At 40.5% G+C, this 24,382-nt stretch overlaps 1 protein-coding gene across 3 annotated transcripts; it reads right to left on the bottom strand.

Annotated features, from left to right (window-relative positions):
• Nucleotides 1-2,546: 2,546 nt before the first annotated feature.
• si:ch211-168d23.3 (BRD4-interacting chromatin-remodeling complex-associated protein) lies at nucleotides 2,547-23,139 on the bottom strand. Of its 3 annotated transcripts, XM_041971776.1 has the most exons (14): nucleotides 23,058-23,139; nucleotides 21,944-22,129; nucleotides 18,264-18,309; nucleotides 18,075-18,117; nucleotides 17,809-17,874; nucleotides 16,066-17,607; nucleotides 14,805-15,038; nucleotides 11,099-11,714; nucleotides 10,821-10,969; nucleotides 10,575-10,636; nucleotides 9,361-9,509; nucleotides 7,888-7,982; nucleotides 7,676-7,778; nucleotides 2,547-5,332 (listed from the first exon to the last, which is right to left on the bottom strand). In XM_041971776.1, the coding sequence occupies exons 3-14, from the start codon at nucleotides 18,302-18,304 to the stop codon at nucleotides 4,623-4,625; spliced, it is 3,810 nt and encodes a 1,269-aa protein (XP_041827710.1). In that variant the 5' UTR covers nucleotides 18,305-18,309; nucleotides 21,944-22,129; nucleotides 23,058-23,139; the 3' UTR covers nucleotides 2,547-4,622. The 3 variants fall into 3 exon arrangements, with proteins under 3 accessions (XP_041827710.1, XP_041827711.1, XP_041827709.1); XM_041971777.1 differs by lacking the exon at nucleotides 23,058-23,139 and having other exon boundaries at nucleotides 21,944-22,588; XM_041971775.1 differs by lacking the exons at nucleotides 21,944-22,129; nucleotides 23,058-23,139 and adding an exon at nucleotides 18,481-18,545.
• Nucleotides 23,140-24,382: the final 1,243 nt, after the last annotated feature.

Genomic DNA, 24,382 nt, shown 5'->3' on the forward strand with positions numbered 1-24,382 from the left:
TGAAAGGACTTTTTTTTTTTTTTTTTTTATGTGGATCATTGTCAGAAATGAGTTATTTTTTCCAGCTCAAGTACAGTGGTAAATGGTGTGATGAATCTAATGGGTCATCCAATAAAGGACGATAAAGTGGTTTTTGGTGGATTCGGTTCACTGCTGTAAAAAAGCACCTGTATACCTAAAATCAGCTTCTCTCACCGAGACGAGGCCAAATTCTGGTTTTTAATCAATAACATTGTTTTTAATGAGTTAAATTAATAGCTTATTCATTCCACAGATTAATCTCTTTGCATCAGTGTAACAATTGTTTACATTGGTATCGGGATCTGTAGTATCAGAACACTTATGAATACAGAGTATGAGTACACGCACATATCAGTCCAATACCCAACATTGGTATCGGTGTACCCCTGTTTGTGAGTAAACATCAACATAATGTTAAAAAAAAGACATGACCACATTCATTTTTTATTTCTTACAAAATCACAGTTTAATAAATAGTCTGTAAAAATGAGTACAAAAGTGGTTTTTCTTAACATTTCATATATGAATCACTCGTGACTCGTTTCAGGTCGAAGGAGTCTTTACTTGGACATTTTTTTTTTCTTCTTACAATCTAGGTTTGCTGAATTAAGGCCTCTTGATTTTGGCATCAGAACAATCTGTCAGTCGAATGTTTTGTATCTGACGTTAAATTAGTGTAAAGTTATGAGCTCCCCTGGTTTCACAGTTCATTCAGGCAAAAAAATAAATAAAGCATGTTTACAAATAAATAAAATGGCTCAACATGCAGAATCTGTTTGTCCTAAGATGCTGACAAAACTGCGCTTATTTCTAATGGTCAGTGTTTGACACTGCAACGATCATGGCACATGAGGCTGCTTCATAGAGGGGGACTCCATCAGAGCTGACTTTATCTCATGCTGAGAGTCATTTAATTATTAATAAGGGAAACCTTTGGGAAATACTTTAACATTTTGGCGGGAGTCCCCTTTAAGAAGTTCAGTGGCAACAAAGAGTGCAATCCAGTGTTGTGAAAAGACGCTGACATCTTTACTGCATTATGCTGAAACCTCTGCAGGTGGAAACACACCTGAAGATCCACACACTAAAACTTCCTTTTGACAATTTTCGTTTTTAAAGCAAGAAATTTTAGGAATGAACATGAAGCTTCAGTCAGCCCCTGGTTAGCTTAGTCTACAAGCAAAGTAGAAAGCCAGTTTCCCACCCAAGTTTGTAGGACTCATGCTAAGAGGATGCTAGCTGTAGCTTCACAGTTAGCAAAAAGGCAAAATGTCCTCATCTAATTTTGTCTGTGGATTTTCTGTGTGTGTCCACAAGCACTTGTACAGAGAGTTTCAACACTAAATTACTGCATATTAAAACTCATTTTGTTCATTTTGACAAAAGACAATTTTTACATACATTAAAAGAAAAAAAGTTAAGATGCAAATTCAAGAAATGAATGTTTGTTCGATTTAGCCCCAAATCTCTGGATTCTTTTGTTTTTTTAAACACCAGATGTTAGGGTTTTTTTTTTTTTTTTTTTTTTTTTTTTTGAAAGCAAGATAATGATAAACAAAATAATCTTTTCATTTCCTTCACAAGGAACATGGTATTGACAATAAGGCATTTACTAAACAATTCCAATTTACAAGTCAAGCCTTAAAAAGATATTTCAGGTTTTTTTTTTTTCTTTCTTTTTTTTTGTTTCTTAAAGTTGTGAGACATTCGTATGTGCTAAACTGCAATCAGAACACTCAAGTTAGAAAATCTAAAAAACGTTGATTGGTGGGCTAAGCTAACAGCTTCTCCTGCAGAAGAGCAAATGTTCTCCATGTAAATCAAACCTCTGAAAATGTTTTTGCTGTTTAAGGGAACGTGATGAATTTAACTCGTCATTCTGCATCAGTCGTCCATGTTGTCATCACATGCATTGTAGCTGCTCAAAATATTCTCCATAATCAGCTGAGAGTCAGGGGGTGTGTGACACTTGTTGGCTAAATTTCTGCATCGGTTTTGGAATGATTTAGTCTTTTTTTTTTAACTTATATGGTATCTGTGCTTGATCAGTGGAATTTTAAACCACGACTGCAGCAGGATACCGCCGTGAATGTCCTGATGTTCAGCAATATAGATGTTTTTCTGCTGAGAAGATACAGTCACTTGTTTGATGCAGAAGTGGTATAAAATTTTGAATATATTCATTATATGGTGACTTTTCAAACTACTTAAATATTCATTGTCAGAGAGCCTTCTTGATTCTCCAAACAGACTGTAGTGCATTGCAGGCAAGTCACTGAAAATCCTATGATCTTAACACAAACCAGCAAAACAGAAAAAACAACGCTGAAATATCCCTTTAACTCCTAATGATATGGAGTCTGTTTTGTGCCTGTATAATGCAATCAAACAGTAGATGTCATGACAAAATAAACAGAGACACTACAAGTAAATACTTGGGATGAAAATCCCTTCTGGAGGCCACTTTATAGTTACATGGACATAATCGTTTGCAGTTCCCTCAAAGTTTTTTTTTGTTTGTTTGTTTTTGTTTGCTTTTTTCTCTCAATGCAGATGAAGAAGCATGCAACTCTCCAAGAAGCTAAAACTGTGGACAGTCACTTCATAGACTTAACTAAAAAATGATCAAACACTGATTGGATGAAAGTTAGCTCATGCTACGTGGGGCTGACTGGGACAAACAGCAACCACTTGTTGAGAAAAAAATGGCAGAGAACAAGTTAAAATAATATCTGCTTTGAACAATCGTCAAATTTAACCCTTAGTTTCACTCCATAGAAAATCAGATTTTGTCTACTTTGACTTCTTTTTCTCAGCAGAGCAAAGCTAACGCTAACAGCACTAGCTTATCCAAAAGCATCACACATCTGAGTTTGTTCTTATTTCTGATACTGCCACCAAGTGGCAGCAAATTGCTATAACATGTAGATGTGTTCTCAAATGCCCAACAGACATCCTGCAAAATTATGTAGAAATAGCTACAGTGTCAAATCTCAAGAGGTACATAAAAACTAAATTAGTAAAGACTAGTTTTTTGCTCTACTAATTTAGATTGCATGATAAAGGCACAAAAGGGACTCCATATGGGCTAAATTTTGAAGCATATTTTCAATTTACAAGACAAACATTAAAGATATTTTGCAGCTTTTACAATTCAACCTCCAAGATAAAACCCAACAATTGAGTAATATTTTGCACACGTTTCATGAGGAAGAGTTGAAGAACCGATACAACTCAGATATTTTCACACATACAGAATTCACACATTTTCTTACAAACCCATAAGATTGTCACATTAACATAAGATGTTACAAAAAATAATGATAAAATAATAATAATATATTGCTTCACAATGGTTCGGTGAAAATAAATCTTCGGCTTATTACAGCAAGCTGGAAACCAACAAATGAAGACGATGCGAAATGGTAGCAGATGATTCCTCCAGTTTTTGGTCAAAGGCTGTATGACAATGTGGAGAGGCTCATGCTATGTACGGTTTCTGTCTTATTTTCTTTCTAAAACTGGACATTTTTCATGGTCATTGATGCAAATTTGTCACTCTCAAGCCCTTGAAACACTTCAGAAATAATTTCTAATCAATTTAGGCTCTGATGACAAATTAAGCATCTCTCAATCCTGAAAATTAATCTTCATTTTCATCCAGTGACCTCCTCTTCCTCACTGCACCACCACTGCTCCAACACTCCTAACTTATTATTGCTTGCATGATAATACATACAGTATGGGACACTACTCTTGTCTCTCAAAACAGGCAGAAAACTAGAAATATTTCACAGTTGAGACTCCAGCAAGGGTCCAAACCTTTAAAAATAAACAGATGTGTTTTTGTGGCCCCGCCTCAGGTTCTTTTACTTTAACAAGGACGGGCTCCAGCTTGTGGGAAGAGACACAACGTGGACGTTTGCTGGTGTATTCAGGATGTACCAAGTCACAAATTCTTTGGAGTTTCATTCATTAAGCCGACATGATGGACTACGTGGGGCTTTTGTGTACGGGCCCCTCGCAGGATTTAATGTTTCCACACACAACACGCCCTAATCCACATGAAAACACACACACTCTCACATTCACCATCTCTCAATGTAAAACACAATTGGCACGGATTATTAAAATAAATACCCTGGAAGCTTGGCACTATGCAAGAAAAAAATAATTAAAAAAAAGAAAAACCTTCACAATTTTCAAAGGAATCTTATAAAAAAAACTATTGAATAATTTCAGTCTAATCCACGTGTTCGTTATCCTCACTATTACTTATATGCTATATACTATATGCTGATGAAGGTTACACCAGTGTCGTAAACCTCTGAATGACTTAACTACCACTGAAACAATATAGCTCCTATTCAAATAGATTTTTTTTTCCACAAACGTACATCAAAAATGAATTTCTAACATCTATCAGACTATAGATAGTGCTGTTATGTCTGGTATGCATTTCTTAATAGTGCCTCTTAATTTTTTTTTCCTTCTCTTTTAATCTTCAAACAATCAGTTCAAGAAAAATCTGAAACCCTTCTGGGAACAGATTAGAAGTCTCATTTATCTCTTTATCCTATCATAGATGTTTAGAGATTACCTCACAAATGTCCCTCCAGGATGCTGGCGACAGCCTGGTCTAGTGAGGGGCCCGACGTGGCCCTGTTTGAGGCTGCAGAGGGGCCCTGCAGACGCTGGAGCTCCAATATGCTGTCGATGGCACTCTGTAGATGTTCACTGAGCATGTTGTCCTCTTGGAGAGGTGGTGGAGGTGGGCTGAAGCGCTGCTCGGGCGACGCATCCATCCTGTAACATTTCAGTTTGGGGGCGCTGACATCTCTCGGAGGCAACTCAAAGGAAACGTCCTGTGGCTCTGGAGCACAAAGAGGATGTGGGGGTAATTTTGAAGTGGGTGCTGTCTGTGGGAGCTTCTCAGCAGTGTTACCGGGCAGAGCTCCGTTGGACATCTCATCGTGCTGAAGATGCTGGGGGGCTCCGTTGGATGCCTGAGGGGGGCGTTCATTGACAGCTCCGCTGCCATTGGTCAGCTGCCCCATGTGGTCCCTCTTGATTCCCAAGTCACAGGCAGAGTTGTGGATCACCTTACGAGAACCGGACTCCTGTTTGATGGTGAGTCTGAGAGCACCGCGGGAGCTGGAGCGGTACGTCTTAAGTCCCGGAGGCCGCTCAGACAGCTGGGTCCAGGCTGGTGGGGAAGAGGGGCTACCAGAGGAGCACAAGTGGGAGGGGCCAGAAGAGTGGGAACCATGAGGGGAAGACGCTGATGGAGCCAAGGCTGTCATAAAAGTTTCTGGAAAATATAAACACAATAAAGCTGAAAAATAGAACATGTTCTACATTTGAGTTTGGGATTGTCACACAAAAGAAATGACGTTCCTGTTATAATGTTTACTTTAGTTCCGTTCTCTTCCTAAGGTCCTTGTTTGTGGAACAACCTTCCTGAAGGAGGCAGAAAAGTTTCATGCTTTTAAAACCAAACAAAAAACCCACCTGACATCTTAATTTTACTTTTTAAAGTATTTTAACTTGTATTTTATTCTATTTTTTAGTTGCATTTTATGCTTAGTAAAATTTTTTAATACAATTTATCTTCCATGTTTGATCTGTTTTCTTATCCTATTTTATTCTGTTTTAATTGATTTATTATATTTTTAATCTTGTTTTAGTCTGTTCTATTGTATTTATTTGATTTTTATCCTATTTTAGTCTGTTTGAATGTATTTATTATATTTTTAATTTTATTTTAGTCTGTTATTGTATTTATTTGATTTTTTAATCCTATTTTAGTTTGTTTTATTGTATTTATATTTTAATCCTATTTGAGTCTGTTTTAATGTATTTATTTTATACTTTATTGTTATTATTATTGTTATATTTATTGCATTCTATTTGCCTCTATTTTGCTTTGTACCTGTATATATTGTGTCTTGTGCTTGTCCTGCTTTACTGTTGGTGTTGTGTTGCTACTGGTACCCAAATTTCCCTGAGGGCTCTCTGAAGGGATTAATAAAGTATTTCTATTCTATTCTATCCTATTTTGGTCTCCATATCCCTCCAATTTCTTCCTAAATTGAGGATTTATTGTTATTTTTGTAGTTATTTACCCTATTTGCTAATAGATTTTTTTAAGCTCACCACTGCAGATTGCCTGTCAGATCATTATCATACCAGACATGGCATATTTGATGATGCCATTTTCACCATTTTAATTTCTTTATATATATTATATTATCACATTTCTCTGCGTGCCTCACAAATTTGTCCCTGAGGAAAGGTGCAGACTGGGAAAAGGGTGTTACATGTAACTGAGTCAAAAGAAAGACCTCGATTTTAGGAAATAATTGCCTGTTTGTGACAATTAAAGTTGTCATCTCATGTAAAAATTAAGGCAAAGCAAAGACAATGGTGTTTTTTCATCAACAACTGTTTTATATAGGATCATCGTATCTATCGTTTCTATATCCATCTATCTTTTCAAAGTTTATGAGGAAAATAGAGTTTGAAAGTCATGCTACTGAGCTGCTGAGGATTGTCAGTGATACAAAGCAGATTACAGAGACAGTAAACACAAAACACCTTTTCACAGCTGATAAACTACCTTCTCAGCTGATTTTCATTCACTATGCAAAATATATGAGTAGATTTACTCCCATCAGAACTTCATGTTCATATGCAACAGTTCTTCATTTACTCATAAGCTACTTAAAGTAATTCTAGTGCCTGAACACAAAATGCAGTGAAGCATTTTAGTCATCTGTGTCAGCAAGAATCTGCTAGAACAGCATTGCAGTAGTTGGGATGTAAAATAGTTCACGTTTAGGATTAAACAATTTAGATCAATGTTTAATTCAGGAGTGATGCCAGCGCTTTGGGAAAATATAATCTGATGCCCCAGATGACATGTGGTAATAATAATAATAATAGTTTTGTATAAAAGAATCCACATATATGGCAGCCCACTGCTCTCTGGTACATCTAGAGATGAGTTAAATTCAAATCTTAATTTCACTACTGGGATTATTGTTTTATTTTGGGATTATTAAAAATATGAAGATTTATTTATCCTTGTTAGAACCAGACGTCTCTTGAGAATGAGTCTCTACCTCAGTGTGATTACCTGTGTAAATAAAACTCTAGCTGAATTAAAAAAGTTAATAAATGCAAGATTGTCCTTTTATTATTATTGTTATTACTTGGATCATCTATTTTTGGATTATTATTCCTCTTTTGAAGTGTCAGAGTCCAGCAGCAGCCGATCCTGACATATAACAGCTTTCAGGAGTCTCCATCCTCCTTTCCAACTTTTTAATTAACATAACAACCCTGCTTTAATTTGCTCTTAACCTCTCACAAGTAATTTTTTTTTGTCATCAGACAGTCCTTCCCCTGCTCCACATTTACACAGCTTAATTACACGTTCACACTTGGGAGCTGCTCTGGCGCGAAAATGGATGTTAAGTGCTGCACTCTGAGGTACCGCTAAATGAGTTTAGAGTAAAAACTATCACTATGTCACTTTCCCTCCCATCAGCCTACATTTCCTCTCAGTGGTTTAAAATAACATCTCGCTTGGCAGACGCACACACAGAGCCTCCAATGTAATGATGATGATTACTCCTGCTGGGACACTGACCCGGGTCTCTACGAACTCTCCGCCTGTCCTCCGCTAAGGCGTAGCGCTCGGCCTGGAGGAAGAGTCGTTCCAGCATCACCATCTCTGCTGACGGACTCTCCTGCTGTGGGAACCAGTTGATATCCATCAAACACAGAGGTTTAAATGAAATGGAGCAAGATATTATTTAGATTCTTTAGGTGACAATGTTGAAGATGAGCAGGGTGTCTCACCTGGGTCTCTCTGACCAATAGCTGCCTGTATTTGTTGACCATGTCCTTGGTGCGTTTCAGCAGGAAACCGGACACAGTGTCAAACTCCTGGTCCACTGTAAAAAAAGGACATCACACAGTGAGATAAACTAGAGTCCTGGTCAGAGGTTTGGTCAGTGACTCAGATTTTGTCTTTCGCTAACTTCTGTGCAGCACTTTTCACATTTATATCCACTCCTATAGTGGATATAAATGTGTGCACACTTCTGTGAAAATGCCAAGTTTTAGTGTTGTTAAAAAAACAAGGCATCAATAAATTACTTTTCCTGCCTTTAATGTGACCTATAATCTGCACAATTCAACAGAAAATCAAGAAAATCTGTCAGGAGAAACAAAACAAAGAATAAATAGAAACTATAGAACAACAGTGATACTGCAAAGAACTGAAAGTTCCCCCTAAAACTGATAAAATCACAAGACAAAAAATTTGATCAGCGAGGCTGCCAAGTGACCTCCAGCAACGAAGGAGCTGTAAGTTCTGGCAAGTTCCGAATTAAGACAGCAATCTCCTGTATTCTCCATTAGTTTGGACTGTGGGGTAGGGTCGAAAGATGACAATAAAAAACATCCAAGCCCGGCTACAATTTGCCAAACAATACATCAAGTCTTCAAAAAACATTTGTGAAACTGGTGTCTGTTTAGAGACCAGGGATGAACAATGACCCCCAAGCATACAGCCACATCAACAAAAGAGAGGCTTCTTTAAAGTTCCAGTCCTAAATTCCCCAGAAAATCTAGGGGATGACCTGAAGAGGGATGTGCACAAGAGATGCCCTCATTATCTGACAGATTTGGAGAGTCTTTGGAAGAACAAGTGGGCAAATATTGCCATGAAAAGACGTCCCATGCTGATGAAACTCCTACCTAAGAAGACTGCATGTGATTAAGCCAAAAAAGAGCTAGTTTGTGGGTATGAGTGTTTTTGCACAAGAAGGGCAGCAAAGAAGCCACTCCTATCCAAGAAGAGCCTCAAGGATGAAGTAAATTCCTGAAGAAAGTACAAGAACTTGACAATATCACAAAAATACATCCTCAGAAGAGACCCTCTTCTGTCTATGTGGGATGCTGCCAGGAATCCTCTGTCACACCAACTGTACATGTGTAGGATAGCTCCTCATCCAACGGAGTGGGTCTCACTCAGTTTTGCCCAAAAACAAAAACTTCTCCAAGAGCAACTTCTTCCATTGATCTAGGAACAACTTGGTGACAATCTGTGTATTTTCCAGCATGATGGCGCACTGTGTCAGAAGGCAAAAGTGATAACGAAGGGGCTTAGAGAGCTTCACACTCCAGACCTGTGGGCTGGTCTTAGTCCAGCTGAGAAATTGTAGGCACTATAATTAACAGAAAACTCAAATCAAATCCTCTGAAATGCAACAAAACAACCAGGATCCTTATCTAACATTTATTATTCATGGAGAAAAGCTTACAAACCTAACATGAAGTCATTTTGAGTGGGCAGGTGACCTGCACATGTGTGGTACGGCAGCAGGCGTCCCACGGCATCCTTCAGCGTGGTGAATGCTGGACCCGTGAACGAGTTCTGTACTGTTCCATGGTCCAAACAAAGCCGCTGCTGGAATCTGAAGAACACAGCAAAAACTGCATTAACACACGCTCACAAGTCATGTGTCATAAGACGCCAGCAACTGGAGGGCTAATTAGCAGCTAGCTTCTGCATCTGTTTTCTCCACTTTTTAATGTGAAGTGCATCAGATGCACCACAGATAACACTCATCATGTTACACAGAAACCAGCAGGAACTTCTAGACTGGAATTTTCAGGTTTTCTGTGTTAGCTTCCATTTAAGGAAAATGCAGCGAGCACCAAAAGAAAAAGATTTTCTCCTCTTGAAACTGTGCAGTTGTGCAAAACCAACCAGATGCTGATCAGTTAGTTAATGAATCTAATGACTATCTAAACTACACTTATTAGCCCCCCAAAAAGAGTCCTGTAATAAAAGTATTTTAATTTTAAAAGACATTTCTAATATGTTGGAATCCCTTTTAAATGCTCTTAATAAAAGAGAATGTAAAAGATAACTAATTCTAGTTAAGGTAAGTATTTTATCATTGATGCAAAATGAGATACTTTTAGCTCAAATTTTACCTCAAACTTTATCGTTATATAAAAATCCACATCAGATTTTAATATACTGATTTTAGAAATAAATGTATGACCTTAAATATATGTGTTTCTCGCTCATTTTGTTGGCACAGTGACAAATATTATGTACAATCCTGGAGTTGTTGCTCCTCAGCATTCTGAGGCTGAGACAACATACGTCACAACTTTTACTTCAGCCCAGAGCATCATGTCGCAGCGGAGTTTTGCTTTATGAACTGGATCACACGCTAGCCACTGGATATCCACACAGTGGCAGTTTTGAATGCGCACTGATTCATGAAAGAAACCCAAGAGGAGATTATTTGAGGAAGAGAAAACAGACAAAGCAAGAGATAAGACAGACTGTCTGGAGAGAGCTCAAAGAAGAGGTAGGATGCAAGACGGATGCCAAATTAGCTGTCGTTAGGGAACGCTTCACTGTGAAAATCTGCTAAAGTTCATTAGTGCCAAACTCATAAAATGTGAGTTCTTTGTGTGATGGTGTCTTGCAGCGAGTTAACAGGACAGGATGCTGGTCCTACCTGTGCAGGCGCATTGCTGGTGTGAGCGTCTCCTTTCTCTGCAGCTCTGGAGGACCTGCCAGCTAGCAGACAAAAACATTTAAGGTAAGAGGTAGGTGTTTATTAAGAGCTTACTTCAGTGTTTGTCATCTCTTATAAAAGTCTGAAGCTAGTCTAGTTCCTGCCAGTGTAAACCTGATGTCACAACGTCATTACAGCTAATTCTGCTTTATTTTACTGTATTTGTTAAATGAGCTGCTATCACACCTTGGTGCTGGTCTGCTGGTTCATCTGGATGGGTGCACCCTCCACATGAGCTGGAGACTCATGAACCTGGGCCCCCTGGGCTGCAGGGGAGGGTGGTTGGACATCGAGAGCAAAGGCTTTACTCTCCACGGCCAAGGCAGCTGTGGGCTCTGATATAAGACACAATGACAAAATGACCGATATGGCGGTGGTAATGCTGTAGATGAGTGATAATAAGGGAGGAAACCCTGATATCGGTAAGAATGACAACAGAAAGTCTCATTTTTATTTGAACTTACTGGTGTGAGGGTGCTGTTGGACAGCGGCGTTGTCTCCTCCTTTGGAGAGAATAGCAGCTGCAGCTGTGGGAGCAGGCTGCTGCTGAGGCACCGAGACGCTGACACGTAGAGGGGACGAGCTGCCGTGGACTGAGCTGTGACGTGAGGACTGAGGTTGTGAAACAGAAACCGAAACCTGGACCTGGGGTGCAGGCTGGGAAACAGATGTTTTAATTTGCACCTGGCTCTGGGCAAATACGGCTGGTGAAGCCTGGAGCTGATGAGGGACTTGGTACTGGACTTGGGCGTGGGGAGCTGAAGTCTGAGGGCCTGAACTCTCAGGTCCTAGCAGAGCAATCTGAGACCCAGTCAGAGGGGAGAAAGTTGCTGAAGCCGGTCTGTCCGTGTCCTGAATGTGAGCCGGGGAGCAGATGAGAGGCGTGTCCTCTGGGTCTGAACGAAGTGGAGAAACTTCACCACACTGGTCTGACATCATGTGAGAGTCCTGACCAGAAACAGCACGGGTCTGAGGACGGATCTCTCTGTCGTCGGACACCGGGGAGGCGAGTGGCTCCATTGGCACCACCGGCAGCGCTCCAACCAACAATTCAGGCGGGAGGGGAGAACTAAGTGCTTGCTGTGGTTGAAGAAAAGAAAAAACAGAAAGAACATTTGCAGTTAAAAAGCTGCTGTGTGTTATTAAAAAAAAGTAAGTAAACTGATGACTGTTTTAAAACTGTTGAATCCCTTTCAATATTCTTTTTAAAACCCAGATAAAACTATTCTTAAGTGGTGTGTAAATGACATATTTTACTCTGAATAAACCAGACACAGGATTCAAAGATTGGACATATAAAGAAGCTTTATGTAAGATAATAAAGGAAGACACACTACTTAGTTTTCAAAGGATTATAGAAAAATACTCACTAAATGCAGAGGATTTTTATTGTTACTTACAAATGAGATATGTAGCCAGTGAAAAGACAAAATGTGTGGCAGAATCAAGCTGTTAGACCTCTTTAAAAGGGCATATCATTCAATGATAGAGGCATTATCTTGGGCCTCTATGAAAACACATTTGACTCAATGTATAAAAAGAAAATGGAAAAAAAGGGAAGAATAGATATAAGAATTGTTAATAAAAATATGGGAATATCACTGGAAACACAGAGTATGATAATATATTTTATTGCATCTAAACAAATATCTCACCATAAAAGTAATTCCCCAACCTAAAACTGTGGAAATACAAATGCAAATCATTGTCATGTTATTAAAAGTTACTGGAGGGGAATACGTATTGAAATACTAAAAATATTTAAAAGTAATCTGCCTCTGGAAAGTCGGCCTGACACCACCATACCTGACATCTTGTCTTCAAGTGAATATATAGTAAAAATGTCAAGTTTTTCATTCCCAACCCCTCTACTATTTTTGGCTGCAAATTCTTTAGTTTTGCAGCAAACAAACAACTGAAATTTACAAAATACCCTCAAAGTCACAACTTCCACCTTTATCACCACTTTCAATTTTAAACAGCAACAAATGATAACTGATCAAGCTTTTGTTAATCATCCCAGATCAAACTTGTATGCATACATACATACAGTACATGCATGCATACATACACACATTTTTCTCTCTCTTTTTTTATATGCACTCATACATGCATGCACACACACGCACACACACAAAGACATTGCTTCTCTCTTCTGTTAATACTACCTTAATACAGTGTGTGCAGAATTATTAGGCAAATGAGTATTTTGACCACATCATCCTCTTTATGCATGTTGTTCTACTCCAACCGGTACAGCTTGAAAGCCTACTACCAATTAAGCATATCAGGTGATGTGCACCTCTATAATGAGAAGGGGTGTGGGCTAATGACATCAACACCCTGTATCAGTGCATAATTATTAGGCAACTTCCATTCCTTTGGCAAAATGGGTCAGAAGAGAGATTTGACGGACTCTGAAAAGTCAAAAATAGTGAGATGTCTTGCAGAGGGATGCAGCACTCTTAAAACTGCCAAGCTTTTGAGGCGTGATCATCGAACAATCAAGCGTTTCATTCAAAATAGTCAACAGGGTCACAAGAAGAGTGTTGAAAAAACAAGGAGCAAAATAACTGCCCATGAACTGAGGAAAATCAAGCGTGAAGCTGCCAAGATGCCATTGGCCACCAATTTTGCCATATTTCAGAGCTGCAACATCACTGGAGTGCCAAGAAGCACAAGGTGTGCAATACTCAGGGACATGGCCAAGGTAAGGAAGGCTGAAAAACGACCACCACTGAACAAGACACACAAGATAAAACGTCAAGACTGGGCCAAGAAGTATCATAAGACTGATTTTTCTAAGGTTTTATGGACTGGTGAAATGAGAGTGAGTCTTGATGGGCCAGATGGATGGGCCCATGGCTGGATCAGTACAGGCAGAGAGCTCCACTCCGACTCAGACGCCAGCAAGGTGGAGGTGGGATACTGGTATGGGCTGGTATCATCAAAGATGAGCTTGTGGGACCTTTTCGGGTTGAGGATGGAGTCAAGCTCAACTCCCAGTCCTACTGCCAGTTTCTGGAAGACACCTTCTTCAAGCAGTGGTACAGGAAGAAGTCAACATCATTCAAGAAAAACATGATTTTCATGCAGGACAATGCTCCATCACAAGCATCCAAGTACTCCACTGCGTGGCTGGCCAGAAAAGGTCTAAAAGAAGAAAAAATAACCCCATAGAGAACCTGTGGTCCCTCATCAAATGTGAGATCTACAGGGAGGGAAAACAGTACACCTCTCTGAACAGTGTCTGGGAGGCTGTGGTTGCTGCTGCACGCAATGTTGATCGTGAACAGATCAAGACACTGACAGAATCTATGGATGGCAGGCTTTTGAGTGTCCTCACAAAGAAACGTGGTTATATTGGTCACTGATTTGTTTTTGTTTTGTTTTTGAATGCCAGAAATGTATATTTGTAAATTTTGAGTTATATTGGTTTCCCTGGTGAAAATAAATAAGTGAAATGGGTATATATTTGGTTTTGTTAAGTTGCCTAATAATTATGCACAGTAATAGTCACCTGCACACACAGATATCCTCCTAAGATACTAAAACTAAAAAAGCCCCACTCCAACTTCCAAAAATATTCAGCTTTAATATTTATGAGTCTTTTGTGTTCATTGCGAACATAGTTGTTGTTCTATAATAAAATTAATCCTCAAAAATACAACTTGCCTAATAATTCTGCACAGCCTGTACACCTTCTTTTTACTATTGCCATTTTTATGTTAATTCTTTCCCTATGGGTAATGTTCCCTTGTTTTTCTTTGTGTTCTTGACTTAGAAAAATGGCATTCAAGCTGATACTCTGTGACTATGACTGGACAGATGTAGCTGCTGAGTGTCAGAAGTAAATAAAAAAAGGCTTTTATAAAACTTTCATGCTTCCTGGTCTTTCATTTCCTTTGCTGATCAATTAATCACTTTCACTGGATTCCAATTATTGAATTATTTTTAGCTCATTTAATTTAAAAACAACGTTTTAAATCTGTCTGTAGGTCACTTAAAAAAAAAAGTCACCTTTCTATGACATGAATGTTATTTTTCAATGTATTCTTCTAAAATGGTCAGCACTCATAGCCACATGGTTACACTTTTACTCCATTGGTTTCCCTCGCTAAATCATACAAAGAAGCATTAAATTATGCAGGCGACAGCTGAAGATCTGACCTGTTGTAGATGTTGCATAAAGGCCTGGTTCTGACTCATCGAGTGGGTCACCTCTTCCACAGTTTGGTTGAGGTCTGCTGGGGGCATCAAGAGTTTTGGCATCTCCACAGCCGGATCGGGGGTGAGAGGAGGTTCAGCAGGGGCCTGCAAGACCGTAACTACAGGAGGAGGGGATGACTGCAGCCCTGCAGAGGTGGGCTGCACGGAGACATGCTGGACAACATGTCTGAAGGGCTGCGGGGGGGGGGCACACATCAAAGTCAAATAAAACTGCGATAAAGCAGAATTTTGAAATATTCTCGTGTCCAACGTCACAGTGAATATCAAGTCTAATCTCTCAGACAAGCAATTTTACAAGACTGCTTTAATATTAAAGTCTACAAGCATTTAGATTCCAAAGTCTAAAGTAATGCATCACTTCATGATAATGACAGTGTAGTGTCATATGTTGTTTGCGTATATCTAATTTAGAATATATGCAGGAACATGTGGTTTTTAAAAAAAAACTCTTTACCATGCAAACAAATAAAACATTGTCTCATGGATGACCAATTTCTGTCAATCAGAATCAGAGAATCATTTGGCAACACCGTTAACAAACAAAAAATGTTAAGATGCTAGTTTTAGTCATGTTTAGACTTCAGTTATTTAAAGTAATTGATTATATTAAAGATAAAAAATAGAGTTTGGAATGATGTCATGCACAAATAATTTACAGATACATAAATGTATATTTAATGTATCAAAAATTTCTTCTATTTTTGGTTTAAATCTGTAAACTACATTTAAATTTCAAGGTGTGTGTGAATATATATGCTGCATATATCTAATTATACATTATTTTTGTTATTGTTTTTTTTGATAGAAGATAAAGTCAAATGTGCAATAATTTTAAGGTTCGACTTTATTTTGTTTGATTTTGCTTTGGCAGAGTATTTCTTTTGTAACAAAAAACAAGGTTAATTCATTACTATTTTTTTTTATAAAGCCTATTTCTTTAATCTTTATCAAGTGATGTTTCATCAGTAATAGTATACTCAACAAAGGGGATTAGATGGAAGATGACGTCTGTTTCGTAACATTGCAGGTCTTTATGATAAAAGTGTGATGTGAGTAATAGTCTGTGCCCCAGTCGAGATCCGTGTCCAGTAACGCCTGCTGTTATGGTCTGAAGTATATTTTATTTATGAAAGGATACTCTTTTTATATATATATCATGATAAAACACTTTATGCATGATGACACTGCAGTGACAGCTCACCTGCTGCAGCTGCTGGAAAGTCTCCTCTGAGGCAGGCCTCTCTTCTTGAACAGCTCTCTCAGGCAGCAGAACCACAGAGGCTTGCTGGAGGCTCAGCTGTCCTTCTGTCACTCCTGTCTGAGGAGTCGGGGCCTGGGCAGCGAAAGGCAATCCTTGAACAACTGAGGGGCCGTTAACGATGGAGATGGAAGTGAGATCTGGAGGAAGCACCCCTGAACTGTTGATCAAGGTAATGTGGTTTCCCAGGGCAGGACTGTGGACAAGTGTAGCTCGATGCCCCTGCCCTCCTGGAGTGTAAGCTCCAGTCAGCTGTGCCGGCATCTGGAAGACAGCAGCAGGGGCTGACTGCAGCTGTAAAGGTCCTGAAAGCACAGTGGCCTGGCGGAGAGCTAGCTGCCCTGTAGGGGTGGTAAAGACTGGGCTGAAATTCAGCTGTCTTTGGGGAACAGTTAGGATCTGAGAGCCGTCTACAAGCTGCCCAGTGGAGGGAGTCATGCTGTGAACGGATGGGCCTTGGTGACTGGGGGTCAGCAGAGGTTGAGCTGCTCTGGCAGGCTGGGAGATTGTAACAGGAGACTGGCCCGGAAGAAGGAACTGGTTTTGGCCTTGGAAGAGTCCCTGAGGCTGGAGAACAAAGGAGCCGCCCTGGTTGACCAGTTGCAGGCTGACTGGTTTTGCTAGCTGCTGCGTTGGCTGCGGCTGTGGGGCTACAGTCTTTTGGACCGGAGCTTGGGACAGTAAAATATTTGGCGAGGCAGTCGCAGGGACAAATGTAAGACCAGGAGTGGGTTTCTGTCCTGAAGGCTTGGGGCTAATTTGAACCAGTCGGGGCTGAATGTTGATGGGCAGCTTGGGTTGGATGGGGAGAGGAGCACGCTGCAGGACGATGCCTGGTGCTGGTGCTGCTGCAGTCCTCAGTGTCGGGCCAATAAAGGGGCGACTGGTGACACTGGGCACAGCCTTGTGGATGATCATGCTAGAGCCCTGAGCAGGACTCAGGGAGAAGGAAGAGTCAGGAGATGGAGCAGGAAACACATTTCCAGGCAGGAGGCCCATCAGCTGAGGAGGGGCAGCAGGTTTTAGAGAAGGGCAACCTGGCCCGACAGCCATTAAAGAGGGCTGAGGAGGCTCCACTGCTGCTTGGGTGTCTCTGGGTAATGCCGAGGTGAAGGGCAAGGTCACAGACTTGGGTATGAACGGCACAGTAGGTGCAGAGAGGAGCGGGGTGGACGAGTACAGGGACAGATTGTCCCCTGGTTGTGCCAGACCTGCTTCCAGAGCCATGGTTTGCTCAGTAATTTCAGCCTCCTGCAGGCTCTGCTGGAGGATATCACATGCCACCTCCGCCTCTTCCGCTTCCTCCACTTCTCCTTTCTTTGCTTCGCATCCAGCCTCCACAGGTGGCCCACCCTGCACAGCTTGTGGATCCTCTCCAGGCTCTGGAGACGACAGGAGAGCCTCCTCCAGGAAGGACAGGTCCACACACCCAGGTGGAGGAGTGTCTGGGGAATCCCCGCCATCTCCCAGCAGAGAGACGGGACTCTGGAAGAAGAAACAGCAGGAGATAGAAAGAGAGGCACAGGCAACAGAGAAAAGGGGCCGAGGGGAAAACAGGGGAGAATTGTATGATTAGTGCGAGTTAACAGGAAGCTGTTTTAGGCACAAAAGGAGAGAAAAACATCCTTCTCCTGGGGGGAAATGCTGGCTGTTGTGATGCTGCTGGCTGAGGATCCAGACACTCACCGGGGCATCTGTGAACAGGGAGGGCTCCCCTGAGGAGGAGCTAATGAGCAGGTCTTCATTCTGCAGCTGGTGGGATAAAAATCAGTCAATTTTAGGTTGGACTTGCTTGATTGTGGTGAGAAATGCACAGTTTTATATCAAAACTTGTACATACAGTCAGCCCTCTTACACACATTTCTCAAGACTTTCTGCCAAGAAATAATTCTATCTGAATTGTACCTCTTGCACTATTGATTTTTAAAGTCTCTCTCTAAGAGTCTCTTTACCTCATTGGTCCCATGAAGGAAGTCGTTCAGGGCTTGGGGGTCACTGTAAAGACAAAAAATTAAAAAAAATGGTTGTGAATATTTGGTGCAGCAACAGGACTTTAGAAACTGTGGTCAACAACATTTCAATTGTATGTATGTAAAACGTCAAGGATCAACAGGATCATGTTTGCTTCATAGGACACTCACCACAAAACATCAAGTAGACAAGTCCCATCTTCATCCTCCATGTCAGCTAAGAGGAAGAGGATCAAACTGTTCATTTCAACACATCATGATGTTAGTTATAGTCTTAAAAAACGTTTACTCATCCTAGTGGATAAAGTAGTTTTTTGAAATAAGATAAAAGATTTTTGCATCCAAGTCACCTGATTGTGTTACACTATATTTACTGTATCCAACTGACCTATATCACTGAAGGTTAACCAGCCTGGGCACCTGAGCATGGTCCTTAACTCCCTACTGCTTCCTGGGTGCCGTAATATACAGTGAGGAAAACAAGTATTTGAATACCCTGCTATTTTGCAAGTACTCCCACTTAGAAATCATGGAGGGGTCTGAAATTTTCATTGTAGGTGCATGTCCACTGTGAGAGACATAATCTAAAAAAAATTCCTGAAATCACAATGTATGATTTTTTTTAACAATTTATTTGTATAATACAGCTGCAAATAAGTATTTAAACACCTGTCTGTCAGCTAGTATTTTGACCCTCAAAGGCCTGTTAGTCCGCCTTTAAAAAGTCCACCTCCACTCCACTTATTATCCTAAATTAGAAGCACCTGTTTGAGGTCGATGGCTGCATAAAGACACCTGTCCACCCCATACAATCAGTAAGACGCCAACTACTAACATGGCCAAGACCAAAGAGCTGTCCAAAGACACCAGAGACAAAATTGTAGACCTCTGGAAAGGGCTACGGGGCAATTGCCAAGCAGCTTGGTGAAAAAGGATCCACTGTTGGAGCAATCATTAGAAAATGGAAGAAGCTAAACATGACTGCTAATCTCCCTCGGACTGGGGCTCCATGCAAGATCTCACCTCGAGGGGTCTCCATGATCCTAAGAAAGGTGAGGAATCAGCCCAGAACTACACAGAAGGAGCTGCTCAATGACTGAAAAGAGCTGGGACCACCGTTTCCAAGGTTACTGTTGGTAAAACACTAAGACGTCATTGTTTAAAATCATGCATGGCACGGAAGGTTCCCCTGCTTAAACCAGCACATGTCAAGGCCCGTCTTAAGTTGGCCAATGACCATTTGGATGATCCAGAGGAGTCATGGGAGAAAGTCATGTGGTCAGATGAGACCAAAATAGAGCTTTTTGGTCTTAATTCCACTCACCATGTTTGGAGGAAGAAGAATGATGAGTACCATCCCAAGAACACCATAACTACTGTGAAGCATGGGGGTGGTAGCATCATGCTTTGGGGGTGTTTTCTGCACATGGGACAGGGCGACTGCACTGTATTAAGGAGGGGATGACAGGGGCCATGTATTGCGAGATTTTGGGGAACAACCTCCTTCCCTCAGTTAGAGCACTGAAGATGGGTCGTGGCTGGGTCTTCCAACATGACAATCCAATTTACAGAAAGACTGGAAAGTTGTTAGAACCTTTGTTCAGACACAGGTACAAGGAAAGTGACTTAGGCTGCATTGTCTTTAAGAAATAAAAATTATTCAAGATTAATTTGATTCGAGCAGCAAGGACTGGTCATGGCTCATGATTTTGTGCCAAACTTCATCAGAGAATCATCAACCAGCTGGGAAGGTGGTCAGATGAGTCGACATTTCAGCTGCATTTGGGAAAAGCAGATGTTTGGTTCAATATGTCAAAAATGAGAACGACGTCCAGGCTGTACTCAGATTCAATAACAGTGCAAAAGGCCGGCATCTGTGGAGGAATCCATGTTCGTGACGGGGGTGATTTTCACATGTGTGTCGTTACCACAGCCACATGCTACCAGTGAGATGGAAGTCTGTGGTTATTGCAGCAGGACAATACCAGAACTCATTCTGCATGGCCTTAGAACAGTGTGGCTTCATTTACACAGTGAGCATGTTTACAAGTCACCAGAAAAACGATTAATCTATCAGACTTTTAAAATACATGTAAAGATATTAGTCAGATAGAAATCATATGAAAATGAAACTCCCAATTTGGACCAATGAACTCAAGCTGAATGACTCCTGCAGCTACCCTCTCAGTTAGATTTAAACTGACCTGGTTTCTATTAAAAAAATAGTAAACCATAAGTGAATATTAATACAGCCTAATTCCTAGTAAGGCTGCTCTCATTCATTTATTTTTCTGTATCTTTGTGGTAAAATGCATCAGAAAATAAGATAATGTGTCAACTCGTTGCTTAAAGCAGTTCCTCAGGCGTTCATGGTCTGGGACATCTCTTCATCTCCAGGCATCAGTCGAATTCCAGATCAAGAATGAAACACCTTCAAGACACTTAAAATAAAAAAGTCCTGCTGCCTTCACTTACCACTCAGATAAACTATGGCCTGGATGATTCACAGACCTTTAGCATTGTTGTTCTTACTAATCTAATCTACAATATATATGTTCTATAGAAAGAAAAACATGTATGCATTTTAATAATTATAATTTAAGGAACTTTGTAAAGCATAAAATGATTCAATATAATTAAAATTTTATCATGAAAAAAAAATCTGAGCTGAAAAATAAATAGTTTTAGATATGTTTGTGTTGTTGATTTAATTATCTTGTTTAGAAACAGATTAAAATGGTTGAATTTTGTTTTTTATTAAATAACTTGTGTTATAGTAGATTTATAGATTTATACATTAACTAGCTACTTTATCAGGTCCATCTTGCTAGTACTGGGTTCCATGATGAGAATCTCCCGTTCCACCACATCCCAAAGCTGCTCTACTGGACTGAGATCTGGTGACTGTGGGGGTCGTTGGAGTCCAGTGAACTCATTTTATGTTCAAGAAAGCAGGTGGAGGTGACCTGAGCTTTGTGACGTGATGCATTATCCTGCTGGAAGTAGCATCAGAAGATGCTATACTGTGGTCATAAAGGGATGGACATGGTCAGCAACAATACTCAGGTAGGCCGTGGTGGTTAAACCATGCCAAAAAAGTAACCCCTACACCATTACACCAGTAGCCTGAGCCAGTCATACAAGGCAGGATGGATCAGTGCTTTCATGTTGTTTGCTACCTAATTTTGACCCTACCATCTGAATGTGAAGCTGAGACTCATCAGACAACATTTTTCCAATTTTCTAGTCTAATTTTTGACGAATCTATGTGATTTGCAGCCTCACTTTCCTGTTCTTAGATGACTAGCCAGTGGTTATTAGAGTTCCTGATGCCTTTCTATCATTCCAACCAGTTTCACCAGTTTCAACAAGACACGGGATATTTTCTCTTTTTCAGACCATTCAGACCATTCTCTGTAAACCCTAGAGTTGGTTGTGTGTGAAAATCACAGTAGATCAGCATTTCCTGAAATATACTCAGACCAACAACCATGCCACGTTCAAAGTCATTTAAATCCCCTTTCCTCCTCATTCTGATCCTCAGTTTGAACTTCAGCAAGTCATCTTCACCATGTCTACATGACTGATGTATTGAGTTCCTGCCATATGATTGGCTCACTAGTTATTTGACTGTTGAATGACAGTCAGGTTGTCATCCCAGGGTTTGGGGTTTTGATGCCCCTAAAGAGCTTAAGGAATGTTGAAAGAAGGGATTTGTTTCAGATTAATTCTAAACACAGGTTTGAAACAGATGTTTCCAATAAAACACGAGAAGAATTGTTGCATAATTTCCGGGTGCACATGATGAACAGCTATCATCCCGCCCGGATTAAATAAAAATTTGAACATACTTCATATGTGAGAGGCCCCATACAGAGTGGTCAAGCTGGGTTCTGGTGGTGGCCTCATGGGAATTCATGGATGGGTTTCAGTGTCTGGAGGCGTGTGGATGCCAGGCCGTGGCGGCAGGACGGACACCAGATCTCTCTCAGCTGGGGCATCGCTGCACCTCGCGGTGTGGGAAGCCGGTGGAGAGGCTTGATGCGAGAGAAGGGGTGAACAGGGGGGCACAAACACATCAGAACATGCTGTCAGGTCACTTGAGGTTACCATAAGCCAAAACACATTCTCATCTCAGGGTTGAGACATAAGATCAATATATAATTCATCAGTCTCTCCTCATCTGTGGGCAGTGCTGGGGAGATGTTGTTATAGACATCTGGGGAGACTGGACTAAAATCTATACCAGCAATAGCATCATATTTTTGACTATCGATTCTGCCGGAGGCTGATGAGGAAAATGGAAGCTATTGTTGTGGCTCCAGGCAGACATGAGAGGCAGATCAGAGCGCCTCAGCTGTAAATAGACGACTCCCCCTGCGCCTTGGCTGTGACTTGTCCTCTCCTCATGGCTGCAAAAACACAAGCAATGTGGAAAAGCTCAGCATAGGTCTAACATTCAGTCTTCCCAGTGAGAGCTCTCAAAAAAAAAACAAGGCAAACCTCCCTCTCGCCGACTACGCTGACATATTTTGTTTACAACAAGACAACCGCATTAACACCCTCAAGGTACCGCATCGCCCAATGAAATCCAGGCACCCTCATCTAAACCTGCAGCGGCGAGTCCGTGCTATTCTCTGGCGATAGCAGGACCGGGATCCTGTGATGCATCCATAGGTTACGTAAGGTGAATGTGTGTTAATTTTACAATCACATCCCAAACGATATGGGATGCAGAGCCGCTCGTTGCTCCTTATGGTATTTTTCGGGGTTTATTTTTTTTATTTTTCCCCCCTGAATGGGACCAGCAGCTGTAAATCATATCGCGTTAACAAAAGATGCTTTGTGTTAAATATCATTTCCACGCAGTCAGTCTTGAGCGATACCCCATGTCGTTGTGCTATTAGAGTATTTCCGCAATTAAAAAAAAATCAACCGAGGGGGAAGAAAAAAAAAAAAACTCACCCCTTCTTTGTGGTTTATTGTCCTGTCAAGCGGGCCTCTGCGCCATCGATTCTCACTCAGTGGTCTTTTCAGATGCTAAAAGGAGGAAAGGGGGTGGTGGAGGGGGTAGAGTAGGGTAGGGTATGGTGGGATGGAGGTGGGGAAGAGGAGGGGTGTGGAGGGGAGGGGGACATCGGAGTGGGTGTGAGAAACAAACTGCGATCACAACACAAAGGTAGGGGGGGGAAAAAATACTTGAGAGGAGACGATGATCCAGCTTCAGCGCCGAGACTGCAGGAGGAGTCTGACCGCCTTCTGCGCCCCATCAGCCGCCGAGCGCTTCTAGCGTCCCCGCGGGTCAGCTGGAGCTCATTCATCCCGGTTACGTTTCTAGTTTAAATTTTGTTTCGTTTTTAAAAAGTTTCCCCATCTCCAGCTTCATAAAATTGAAAATAGATTCTCAAACTGTCAGACACTCTAAAACATAAATAAATAAATAAGTAAATAAATAAATAAATAAGAGAAATTTCCAACTGCATTTAAGAAAATTTGTCATCCCGTTCACAATAAAATCTAACAAGTTGACTTAAAAAACAAACAAAAACAAAAAGAATCATACTTCTCTAAATTATGGACATTTTTTTTTTAATCCTGAGTGACTGAGCAGATTAAACTTGGATGATTTGACTTTATTTTAGCTGAAATTAACTAAATAAATATTAGAATGCTGTATATACATGAGGTCGTGCAAGAAACTTGATGTGATCGATTCCATGTCAGTTATCAAAATCACACAAAACACATAATCCTTTTTTTTTTGCCAGTGGAGATTAAACTTTTACCAAATGTAGACACTTTAAATCCAGGTTAAAAACATTTCTTTTCTCATGCACCTATGCATGAAATCTGCATAGTAACTTTTTAAGTTTATCTTGCTTTTAATAATTTTAATGTAATTTATGATTTTATTGTGATTCTTGCTATGTGTTGCTGCCTTTTACTATTTCTTAATATCTGTAAGCTTTTGTTTTATGTAAAGCACTTTGAATTGTCCTGTACATAAAATGTGCTATACAAATAAACTGCCTTACTTTGCCTTTTTTTTTTTTTTTCTTTTTTCATTTTCAACAAATGATGAGTTCAAGTTCACTTTACTTCAAGTAGCAGATTTACTCAAATTGTCTCTGCTTTTGAGCAGGAACTTGGTGTGTGTGGCCTTGGTTAAAACCAGACCACCTGTTAAGGTGCAGCAGCTCCCTGAATAACCAGATGACCACAAATCCAGTTTTATGGAATCAACTGATAATATGACTTAACATGAATTGTGATGACAGTTACCAAGCAGT

The sequence above is a fragment of the Melanotaenia boesemani genome, chromosome 20 (assembly GCF_017639745.1).
Source record: "Melanotaenia boesemani isolate fMelBoe1 chromosome 20, fMelBoe1.pri, whole genome shotgun sequence".
Classification (NCBI taxonomy): domain Eukaryota; kingdom Metazoa; phylum Chordata; class Actinopteri; order Atheriniformes; family Melanotaeniidae; genus Melanotaenia; species Melanotaenia boesemani.

Bases quoted from the DNA above. Each gene is read 5' to 3' on its own strand.
- si:ch211-168d23.3 (XM_041971775.1), bottom strand. From the start codon at position 18,520: ATGCTCAGGTGCCCAGGCTGGTTAACCTTCAGTGATATAG. The intron at 15,039-16,065 runs GTGAGCTGTCAC...CCCCCCCCGCAG, and splicing joins CTTTCCAGCAGCTGCAGCAG to CCCTTCAGACATGTTGTCCA. The intron at 7,779-7,887 runs GTGAGACACCCT...TGGTTCCCACAG, and splicing joins TATTGGTCAGAGAGACCCAG to CAGGAGAGTCCGTCAGCAGA.